The 12,451-nt window shown below is 38.2% G+C and overlaps 1 protein-coding gene across 1 annotated transcript; it reads left to right on the top strand.

Moving 5' to 3' along the window:
- Positions 1 to 4,756: 4,756 nt before the first annotated feature.
- Positions 4,757 to 12,021, top strand: prkab1b (protein kinase, AMP-activated, beta 1 non-catalytic subunit, b). The gene is made up of 8 exons (XM_074670658.1): positions 4,757 to 5,112; positions 5,393 to 5,519; positions 8,641 to 8,810; positions 8,903 to 8,996; positions 9,121 to 9,235; positions 9,419 to 9,552; positions 9,655 to 9,723; positions 11,882 to 12,021. The coding sequence occupies exons 2-8, from the start codon at positions 5,400 to 5,402 to the stop codon at positions 11,957 to 11,959; spliced, it is 780 nt and encodes a 259-aa protein (XP_074526759.1). The 5' UTR covers positions 4,757 to 5,112; positions 5,393 to 5,399; the 3' UTR covers positions 11,960 to 12,021.
- Positions 12,022 to 12,451: the final 430 nt, after the last annotated feature.

Below are 12,451 nucleotides of genomic sequence, written 5' to 3'. Positions count from 1 at the left end.
CTTACAAAAGTTGCACACCAACATTTTGTCTGACAAGAACAAAGTAAAAAAAAAAGGTTTAAAAAGAAAAAAAAGAAAAGAAAAAAAATTACACATCAATAGCATTACATCATAAAAATGTTAAATCTTCGAATAACAAGTAACATCAAGCTCCAGACATACACATGTTACAGTAGCTCCAGCTTCACTTGCACATATCTTCTTACTATATCAATGAGGACCTTAATCCTGTTTTAAAAACCAGTTGGTTCCACGTTCACAGCATTGCCAAAGAGTCCAGAAATGTCTGAGTGCTGCTGTGCACATTCATTCTCAGCTGTGTCAGGGTTGACCCCTCTTCCTGGTGGTATAGCCTTAGCTTCTGCAGCTTCTGGCAAACAATCTGCTGGCAGTTTCTTTGGGCATCCACCCAGAGCCAGTTGATTTCAATAAGCAAATGGAAACACAAATCATCAACGTGTTAAGGTTTGAGTTATTAGCATATCACCATCATGCATATCTGTTGTATAATATCTTATATTTATAAGATAAATAATTTAAGTTTTTCTATTAATGAAACAATTTTTGTGTCACATTTAATTCACTAGGTTTTTTGGTAACTTTTTTTGGTAAAGTTTTTAGTAAATGTACATTCTTTCAAAGCATATTTCATATTTAAAAAAATCAGATTTTTTTTTTTCTTGAAAATTAGCATTGATTTTCATTTAAGTGGAGTGTGCGGATGATTTGATCAGCCATTTGAATAGGGTCAAAATACAACTTCAGCTGTCAGTAGTGATATGATGATCCTTATGATCCTTAGATAATCCTTAGAATACTTTTGTTTTTAAAAAATTTTAACAGGTTTTTAAGGAAACCATTTGTAATCGTTATGAGATCAAAGTCTTCGAAACTCATGTATCAAATTTGATAAGTTCATTATTACAAGGTTAAGGCTCCCTGCTCTGATTGGGCAGCCCTCTTGAGGCCTGATGGAGCATAGCTATGGGCAGACCTTGGTGAATGAGGTCACACACCTTTAACGTGTCATGATCCAGTCAGGAGATCCTTGTGTGGTGACCCCATCATTTCAGCAAGTCTCGTGAAGATCTCTTCTTCTTTTTTTGATCGGGGCGTTTTAAACACTTTTCATGCAGAACCATGGATTCCTGCAACAAATGACTATGTAGAGGTTTGACAATCTGCACTCACCATATGAACATCCAGCATTGTTTTTATAACATGTTAACAATGCTGGCCAGCAGAATACTCACTCTTTAAAAAAGTCTTTATCCACTGATTAACTCTTTTTCCCCAGCTCTTAGAACGCTTAATGGGCCGGTTCTGGATGTTCTTAGTCCTTGTTGGCTTATGTGTCACAGACATGTTTGAGAAATTTTGGCACTGAGCTACAGAAAGGCCCATAAACTGGAAAAGAAGTGTTGAAATCAGTTCCCTGATAGAGAGTAAGCAAGTGAGAGGAGTTGAAAGCTGGAGAAATGTGATCACAGGTCTTTGTTTCTGTCAGGATTCTTGTAGAGGCATTTTAAAGTGGTTAGAGTTGCTGATGAGCTTGTTTTGAAGGACATGTAAACAGATCATTCCAGTAATCTAATCTGCTGAATATACAGGTATGTGTGTTTGAAGATTTTGCTTTGACATCATTTCTTTGACTTTGTAAATACTCCAACGTGTGCACACCCTAAAGATTTGTTGTGACGTGAAAATGAGTGTCCATGCACAAAACAGTTTCTTCTTTAAAGTAAGCACTTATAACATGTTTTGGTAACAAATCAGACAGAAGCAGATGAACAAAGTGATACAGACAAATTTCCTCTAAGGGGGGATCTCCTAAGTCTCCAGGATGGTTCTTCAGGTTCTCAGGGCTATGATCTGGAGACGGCTTCGTGTTCACGATCAGTTCCCTCAGGGCAGTGAAGACAGAGAGGCTGGAGACTCTGGGACTGAGGAGGCAGTGGTGAGGGGAAGGAGGCAATGGAGCAATAACGATGGAGCAGAGAAATCAGGCAGCGAAGAGACATGAGAATGACACCAAGGAAGGCCACTGGAGCGCCGGAGGGACTAGAAAGGAAGTGATGCTGAGAGATAACTGATGGCAAAAGAAGAGAGAAGAGAGGAAGAGAGAGATTCAATCCATTTGATTTATTGAACATATTACTACTCATAAAGTACAAGTTTACAATATTTATAATGAGTTTATAGAAATGGGTCATACAAAATAGCCATTTGAAACACCAAAAAAACTTTTTTCTATCAGTCCAAGATCAAGAAGCAGGTTGATAACAACACTGCTGAACCCTCTCACCCAGACAGATTCACCCTTTACCCTCAGGCTGGTGATGCACAGGACCAGAAACACCCAGACTCCCTGAACAGTGGTTCTGTTGTGTCGGCTGACCTGTATGCTGCAAATTATTATGACACTCGTTAGCGAGGATACACAAAGGACCCTGTAAATGAACTTCATTGTTGATGAGACGAAAAGATAAACTGGGGTCAAATTCCAGGCCGGTGTAGGGGAATCTCATTCTGATTGGGTTTAGGGTAACTTTCCCTCTGTGGTGTGTTGTGTAAGGTGCTGGAGGCAGTGAGGAGGTGAAGCTTTCCTGCAGAGATCAGCTCTGAGAGGTTGACTCCAGCTGTGGAGTCTCACTTTACAGCTGAACTCATCTCTGAATCTGCTTTTGTTTGAAAGTTTGTTTTTCTGTTAACTTCTGGTGACTAAAGTGTACAATGAAAGAAAACACACAGGAACCTGGCTGCACATCACTGACTTGGACTTTTGTTCATCTGACAGTATATTTTCACCTTCATAGAAGATAAGATTCAAAAGTTTTATTACCAATTATCTTCAATATGACATATGGAAAAAATGAAATACTGTCCCTCTCTTCCAACAAAAAAGATTTAAAAAAATTTAAAAATAGAAAAATGAAGAAAAATTAACTACAGAAAGTTTGCCCTGTATTAATCACTGAAGGTGGAAACATATATAAAATACTGTTTTGTTTTCTTCATAATATAACTGGTAATGTAAATGGAATGCAGTGTCTTTGAAAAGGGTGTTTTAGTTGAAAGTTAGATAACAAAGGGTATAATTCATTTCTCAATAAGAATGTTTACTGTGGGAAAAGGGCTTTTTTTGGCTGTGTGCATTCCTTGTTTGACCCTTACATGCCAGCAGCATTTTAAAGCATCAGAAATAACTGTATAATAACAACTCAATCCCCATGTTGATGCTCTTGATTGCTTATTAAATCATAAGGAGGCTATTTAAACCTTAAATGGTAAAATAAGTACAAGAGGATTTCTGTCATAGCTGATTGTTTTCAAACTGGAAGGATAACTACATTAATGCGCTAATACAAGTAAGCAAGAGAAGGGTGACCTTAGCTGTACAATACTGATGACTCTGCTGTTTTCGCAGGGTTGAGACTGAAGAACATGAAACAAGAGAGCCGTGAGAAGGTCTTTGAAAAATCAGATCAGATATGCACCAAGAACTCTGTTTTGCTGAACAGCAGGAGTCTAAATCTCTATGTAGACTGTAGAAAACACTCAAAATAACTTGTGATCCAAAAAACTTTATCAACAACAAACATGTTCAAATTCACAAGTTGAAGGGGTGACTTCCTGTGATAGCCCTGTGGATTTCAAAATCTTTCGTGCTGTTTGCATACTTATTATATCATCATCCACAGTGCTCAGTAACAGCATTATTTTGCCATTTTAAAGGAACAGTACGCTGAATTTAATGGTCTCTAACAGAACAGACTTGCGTTAGAAGTATGTTTAAATTCGTTTCTGATCACTCCTGTAGCACAGAAGAGACAAACTCGTCACATACACTTTGTATTTACTGAGTGGCCACATGAACTGGCACCAGTTGGAAGACAAAGAAGATAGAATGATTATTGTGAGCAAAATAACTTTTTGGATGGTTAGAAAGCAGTGCCATGCACAGAATTTTGCACTAAGTACTGCATGTTTTTTTTTAAGGCACTTTAGACATGTACATATGGCACATTATATAGCTTAAAAGAGTAGTTTTAAGGTTGCACAGTTGTATTCTGCCAACCAGGGGGGCACTTTAGTTTGTGTTTCTACCTCCCAAAAGTGCACTTTTGATATGCTTTTTGCCTTCCAAAGGGGCGTTTTATTTTGTTTTAACCAGCCAAGGGGGCAGTTGTGTTTTTTTTTTCCACCAAAGAGGGTATTTTTTTTGAATATTTTGTCAGTGAGAGCATTTAGTGCATTTTAGCTCCCAAGAGGGCACTTGAGCATGTTTTGGCCCAAAACATTACAGTGGCTCAACAAGATACAGTTCAGAGGTTCTCAAAATATTTTCCCTGATGTACCCCCGTAATTTTTAAAAAATTATAATTATTTTTTATTTTTTATGTTAAGTAACCTAACATGGCAAGCAGTTTTGGTTGGAAAAAAGACATAAAACACAGTGCTGTACTATAAGTGTCCACTTAAACTTATATTGGCTTCTAACATTGATTGAGTAAATGGTGTTAAATGAATTTAGCCTGGTTGCTATTGTTTTGTTTATTGTTTTGAATCTTGCTATCCCCTGGAGTACCCTCACGTACTCCCATTTGAGAACGATGCCCAAAAAAAAAGTTTCACGTCATATAATGATAGCAATCCCCTTTTCCTGGCGTGGCAGCATTAGTTTAAAACTGTAGTTTTAGATTTAATTTGACAAAATTATCGCAGAACATTTGGCACCAGTCGGGTTAAATTTTAACCCTGAGCTCGCAGACAGGAGGCGGAAGAGGTGTGTTTTCTCCACGACGGACAGAAAGAGACAGACAAACGGTCAAATTACCTCTAAACGGTTACAAAAAAATGCGCACAACAATCTTATTTCTGGAAGCGAGCAAATAAAAAAGGCAGGAGGAAAGAAGAAAGCACTCTTCACGTTTTTGTGCCGGTTTCTGTGTTGGTGGGACGGAGAAGCTGCTCCGCCTCCGTGAAGAAAACTTCTGTTCAAAGACGGAAACAACAACGGGCAGAGGACGAGCTCCAAACCGCAGACAGATGTCCAGAAAAGCTCCCGTTTGAGAAACCTGCGTCCATATAACAGCTGCTGAAGACATTTAGGTGGGTTTATTCAACATTAATCTGATTCCATGTATTTTTCTTCGTTGTTGATATAACTAAATTACCAACTGTCAACGTGTTGCTCTTTTCAACTAGCTAAAAATGCTAATAACAGGTAAACAGTGAGGCTCAGGTGGTCTGATCGGGACCAGGTCAAGAGATGCTGACTGGACCCTGGTTTGTCTTTATCTGTGTGTGTGTGTGTGTGTGTGTGTGTGTGTGTGTGTGTGTGTGTGTGTGTGTGTGTGTGTGTGTGTGTGTGTGTGTGTGTGTCAAACAGGAGCAGGATGGGGAACAGCAGCAGTGACCGGGGCTCCGGAGGGGGGGACAGAGGGAAGGAGGCACGACCAAACATCCTGCTGGACAGCACGGAGGACGCAGACCTTTTCCAGAGAGAGGATCAGAAGGTCTGATAACTGATAACACCTCTATAACAGGACTCTAGATTTCCATGATCACAGTCAACTAACAGGTCCCATATTTTGAGATGTGCTTTATCAGTAGGTCACACATGTCATGATGTTGCACATAAACCATGAATGGACCATAGTTAATGTCATTAATATAATAAAGTATCATGGTCTGCCCCAATTAACTTGAACCATTGCAATAAATACAGCACTTGAGGCTGGAAAATCCCCCGAAAATGTCATTTTAAGTGACAAAGCGGGAGTTTCTATAGAGGCCCCAAAAGGATATGAAAACACACATCTCATCTTCTATGTTTTCTTGAGATGAGCTTTTTTGTCTTTATGAAAACACAGATTTAGGCTACGCTTACCTCTGTCATGTGTGCAGCAGCAGAAAGGCAGATTACCATGCTATCGTCTCATATCTAATGATAGCTGTCAACCTCCTGATTTGAGTTTAAGATCACAAGAATTCATGATCCTGTTTTCTCACTATGGTAAGGTGAATTATTCCATTGTCTTGAGAAAACACGATTTGTTTAATGAGATAATGACAAAAAAATAAGTTAGGCTCTCCGGAAAAATAAGTCATTCATTCGGGCTAAGTAACTAATTCAACTCATTCTTGAGTCGTCTCATCTATTTTTTCTCATTTTATTGAAAACACAATTGCATTCCATGATTGAGGTAAGTGTAGACTGTTTCTCAGCTTCTTAGTGCTTTCCATTAAGTAAGAAAACGTGTCAAGAAAACTAAGACTTTTTTTTCAATCATGACCTTTTAGGGCTTCCGTAAGTTCACACACCCTTTCAAAATACATTATGTCCCATGCTATTAGAATTATATAACAATTTCTTTATTTTTATGTTCTTTATTTTTATGAATTTGGTCCATCTTTTGTGACATTTTTAAAGCTCTTGTGTGAGGGATTTTATGTTCCAAATTTGACACTTTCTGTGGACAGCATGGTTCTACAACCTCTTTGCCAACTTCTTACTGTTCATTTGTAAAAAATATATTGTACATGTATTTATGTCATCCTGCTTTTTTACAGCCAAACATCACTCACTCTATCACTTGTTTGTTAACAAATTGTATAGAGGCTGATTCATTATTCACTTTGTCTGACACCTACCTTATGGTGATGGTTACGGACATAAAATACAAACCTATAGGACTGTTTAGTTTCAGGGTGTCTGCGCGGTCTTAAAAAGTAAAACTAAAACTAAAAATTGATAAATCAATTGTGGCAAAATTAAGGCTCTTAAAAAATATTAAAAAGTCGTAATTGTGATGTTATGAGGTATTAAATCCTATTGGTGTTCAAGCTTTGACTCCAAAAGTATCCATGAATATTAATTTCCTCCTTGCAACTGTTACAAGCTAACCTAACACGCCAGACAGACAGTTCCATATATCCACCATGGAAATAGTCCACCTGGTTCAAAAATGTTTTCAGGGCTGAACCTTCAAAAATAACCACACATGGTGTTTGGACGATAATTCTGCTCGTCACACTCATCACCGACCAGCGTCTGTTTGTTTTGGAACAAATTTTCTTTGTTCAAATCACCTTTTTACTGGATACAACGCAACGAGATAGGGTATTTATCAATACAGTTACGTAGCGCTGTTGTTTGAAACATGACAACAAGCAAAGTTGTAATTTTGTGAGGCACGGGCTATGTGTAGCGCTAACAGCCCAACATATCCGTAGGCTAATATGACAACACGCACAGTTCATACAGTAGTTTAGTAGCCGTCCGTATGTAGCGCTAATGGAAAGAAAATAACACAATCTCAAACACATGTCCTAAATTTTGATAATGATAAAATAAATTTGTGTTTTTTTTCTGCAAGCTGGCCTTAAATAACAGCTGTTACTCATTGTGGTAATGGGGATGTCAATTAACCTGCCTTTAGTTTCATTTATTCTTTTAAGCTTTATTCCTTATCAGCTTACCTAATTTATGTTGAAATGCAAACCACAACTGTCAAAGATCAGTTGCTAACAACAGCTTAAAGTCGGGACAAGGTCTTAAGACTTTTGAAAGGTTTTTAAAAAGTCTTGAAAAATGTATTGAATTTAACCTCAGGATTTCAGCATATACCTTGAGTTTTGTCAGTGATGAGATTTTAACTTTTCCAGGTCACAGGGAAACTCCGGTACTATGTTCTGTCTGTTTCATGAACAGATAAATGAAAACCCTACAGGAGCTTTAAACACCAAACTAAATGTGCTGTGAAGAGGATCTATTTAAATTGGACTGCAACGACACCTTTTGGCCCTCAGCAGCAGACGCTGTTGTAAAGATGTGACTTTTACCAAGGCGTGTGTTTGTGTTGGAATTAAATGGAGATCAGATTGAAACACATTTTCTTTTTTTCAATGACTCTATCACTCTCCTGTTTAGCTTTCTTCTGCTCTTCTGTCATTATCCATCTGACAGTCAGTCTTCTGTTTACACAATCACTACAAAATTATTCAAAGAATTTATTTTCAGCAGAGAAAAACACAGATCTTTATTTTAACTACTAAATTTGTCAGCCAATGTGGTGCTGTCAGAGACTCCAGCATGCTGTAAATTAATCCAATCTGATCAGGAAGCTAGCAAGTAGCATTCCAAAATAACCTTTTTTGGCACTGATAATCTCATTTTAAAGTGTGGATCACAATCAGGCATATATCTAGAAAGGAGACTTTTTCAAGATCATTTTCAAACTCCTTACAGCCCTTTTAACAACAGTTTTGACTGCTTTGTTTATGTTTTTGTGAGTAGATCAAGACCAAACTGAAGGAAGTCTGAAGTCATTACAAAGCTGGACTGCTATATGAAACTTTTGGTTTATCAGAGGTCTTAATTAAATAATTCACATTTCGCAACCTTTCTTAAAGTGTGTCTGTATCCAATTTAACAGCAGAATGCAGGAAAAGTCATGTTACCTGATTCACATTGGCAGAGAACAAAAAACAAGTTAAGGACCTATGAACTCACGAAGCAGCAGTGTCCATCTCCAGCTCCCCTTAACTGGCCGCTCATTGGAGAAGTGTGGTGCAGTGTAACAAAGGCTGAGTAAGCTCAATGACATGGCAACAATACTTTTGATCATCCTCCAGGCTCCACAGGAAGTGCAGGAGTTTCTGGCCTGGCAGCAGGACCTGGAGAGCGAAAGCAAGAGTCCAACACAAGCCAGACCCACTGTGTTCAGGTGGACGGGAGGCGCCAAAGAAGTGTTTGTGTCTGGCTCGTTTAACAACTGGACCACAAAGATCCCCCTCAACAGAAGGTAGTTAGACACACGCAGACTGCCAAACAAGGCTGTCAGACTTTGGACTGATGAATGTGCTGATGGAAACTTTTTGCTCCTCTAAAAAACAGTCAGAAAAACTTTGTGGCTATCGTGGACCTGCCTGAGGGAGAGCACCAGTATAAGTTCTGTGTGGACGGTCAGTGGACGCTGGATCCTACAGGGGTGAGTGAAAGTTTCAGAGACAAACCAACACTTTATAATAAACAACCTACTGATGTACTCTGTGTTTTAATGTTCTCATAAAAAGTCATTAACACGACAACAACACAATCTGTTCCTCCCTCAGGCTGTGATGACGGCTAAAACAGGAACAGTTAATAATGTCATCAACGTGAAGAGGACTGACTTTGAGGTCTTTGACGCCCTCAGGATTGACTCAGAGGATTCTGCAGATATCTCAGGTATGTCAGACATGAACTATTCAAATCATAACTGATTTAAAACTTAGAGGTTTTAAGATGCTTTGATTAGCTTAAGAATGAAGCTGGTTAAATTTGTACTGTTAGCTATATAATAAATCATTGAGTAACATAAGATGAGTAGTTATGAAGAAACTCTTATTTTGATGTTTTGAACTTTCTCAGATTTGTCCAGTTCCCCTCCTGGTCCGTATATACAGGATGCTTATGTTATAAAACCAGAAGACAAGATCAAAAGCCCACCCATCCTACCTCCTCACCTGCTGCAGGTGCTTCTTAACAAGGACACAGGTGTCTCTGTAAGTATGCACTTGTTGATGGCAGACGTGCACTTTCAGTATCTGTGATGAAAACAAGCAGCTGAGAGAAACTGATCCTGTCTCTCTCTGAATCCTCTTCAGTGTGACCCCACTCTGCTCCCAGAGCCAAACCATGTGATGCTGAGTCACCTGTACGCCCTCTCCATTAAGGTAACACACCCTCCCTTCAGCCCTGCTACCTTTTATATGAAGACCTTTGAAAATGTATTTATCTGTTTAAATTTTATTTAAACAGGAAAAGCCTCATTGAGATTAATCCTCTTTAATAAGAATTTCCTGGTCGAGACCAGCAGCAGCACATTCTGACAGAGCTACAAAAACACAACATTTTAAAGTTTGTCAACACATTCTGTATCACATTACACAAGTCATGGTTCAAAGCGTCTACAGTCTAATACATCTTCCTCCAGCCCCTTCAATCTGCTTTAAAATATTTAAAGAGACCAGCTCATTCACACTTGAGTCTTTCTGCAGTCAAGTCCAGGATACAAGAGCAGAGGACCTAAAACGCCATTCCTCTGTTTCAAGACGCACTCTGGACAGAGCTATACAGAGCTATAACACACACACAAAAAAAACACTGATGGTTCTAAAAAGTCTTTTCTGACTTGAACTCTGAGTAGCCCTTTCCTTCAGATAACCTTACAATAACACAGTACCTGGATGCTCTCAGTACACGTAACTACCAACACATGACTGGAAACCCTGGCCAGTAAGGGCACAGCATAGACTGTAAAAAAATGGGATGTCATCTTGCCTTGCTTGAAATGAGGTTGCCACAAAACTGCTCCCCCTGGTGGCTGGATGCAGTATAGGTAAAAAAAATCCAGCTATCTAGTCATTCCAGATGGGCTGTGGTCAAACTTTGAAAAAATAATACACCTCGTAGAAATGTTTCTCACGTCCGATTGTTGTGGTGATATGAAGATATCATTTGACTGTCTTGTATTCAAGTACTGTTTTTTTTCGGAGAAGTTTTGTTTTCATTAGTTAAACAAGGTTAAAAATAAGGTTTTACGTCACATTTTACAACAGTTGCCGTTCATGTGTATTTTTTCGAGGATTGTAAAATATGTCAGGAGGTAGAGTCAAGAAGTGATTAGACTCTCAAAAGAAAAATATATATATATTATTTTTGTCACCCGGCTCCACTCAGATTCTCCCATAATCCCTCAGAGTCTCTACTGCACAGACTCTGGCTGCACAACTGCTACAATGGCTGCGCCTGTGACGGGGGAATTTTGGCTTCAAAACTGTACAATGATAAATGGTGGAGTCACACTGTCCACTCTATATACAGTCTATGGGGTACAGAGATGAAAATACAAAGCCATGGAGTAAATCTTACTTCCAAAAAGTTAATAGTTTAGTGACATTCTCACTTCTTATCATATTAATGAGAAAAATAAACCATATGTGACCAGTAAAACAGCATTTTTAGGTTTGTGACTTTATAAAAAGATCCAGTGAAGGTAGGCATTTAACACTGAGCTATGAGCAGCAGCCTAAGAGAACAAAACACTGTTACTAAAGATTACCAAAGTGATCCTCTCAAATCTAGTAACATGTAAGTTTGGTATTAACAAAACATTGTTTACCATGAAGCAAATAATTGCAAGCATGAGCTGCATTGCATGCATAATAAACACTGTATCATAGGGATTTGAGTCTTGAACGTACAGTTTAATCCTTTATGAACCACCACACCAAGTCTGCCAGAACATGACTTTACATTTTTACATGCATAAAACGTTTGCTGTACACAATACAACCCTTATATCCCAAACTTTAATAAACTGCAAAGACTTATGTCCAAATAAACCAAAAACTAAACTTTTACACATATTTTTCTCAATACAGAAGTGTCATGGCTTAGAAATATGAATGTAAAATGGATTGTAATGTTTTTGTTGTTAATACTGAATTTTTGCAAACACATGAGTGGAAGGAAACAGCGCTCTTTATGGTTATGTAAAAAATGCAATATGAGTGTCATATGCAAAAAGAGTGATGCATCTATTGTATCTAGCTTCAAATCTACCACCAACTGAAGCAAAAGCTTTTTAGAGGCTTTTTTTAAGCTTAGTAATATGGAAATCCCAGAACTGACACTATGATGGGCTCTCCAGGGTTAAAGAATTATGTTATTTGTGGTGATTAATAAAACCTTTTCCCTAATTTTATCATTGTTTAAAATGCTAAAGATTGAATGAGGATAAAAACTACAGACAGTTTTCTCTCTCTGAAAGTCCAGAGCTAAAACCTTCGTGTGTATCTAAATCCTCTCCTTCCTGTCTGTATCTCTCAGGATGGCGTGATGGTCCTCAGCGCGACACACAGATACAAAAAGAAATACGTGACGACTCTTCTCTACAAGCCAATTTAACCAACACACGAGTTAGGCTCTTCTTTGATTTGTAATCTGTTGTTATTGTGCACAGCTGCTACCTGACTTTCTTCAGCTTTTAATCAAACTGTAATCTCAAATTTTAAAACCTGTTTCCTGTTTTTAGAATCACAATTTTTCTGTATAATTTCCGCCTTCAGCTTAACTCTTTGGGATAATTCCGTTCTAATAAAAAAAACTCTAAATGAGGATGTTATCACTCCTACCTCCTTTTATTTTTTTGTCCAATAAAGTGATACCAAACATGTGATGTATCTCTGGAAACCTGCCTGGACAGAGACTCAAATCCCAAAGTGTGTCTTTGCATGTTGGAGTGACCTGCAGTTTTAAAAAAAGATGGTGAGTGGAAAATATTGTGAGACAAGCACAGCTGCTGCTTGTGTCAGCAAATAAAGGCAAGGACACAGTGACTGAAATTGAACTCACTGAGATGAGAATCTAACCTGCTTTTTTTTATTTTATTTGTTACAA

This window comes from Halichoeres trimaculatus, unplaced genomic scaffold, assembly GCF_033239565.1.
Source record: "Halichoeres trimaculatus isolate MK-OKI-2021-1 unplaced genomic scaffold, fHalTri1.1 fHalTri1_scaffold_5, whole genome shotgun sequence".
NCBI lineage: Eukaryota > Metazoa > Chordata > Actinopteri > Labriformes > Labridae > Halichoeres > Halichoeres trimaculatus.
This window is presented reverse-complemented; position numbering and strand designations above follow the sequence as displayed.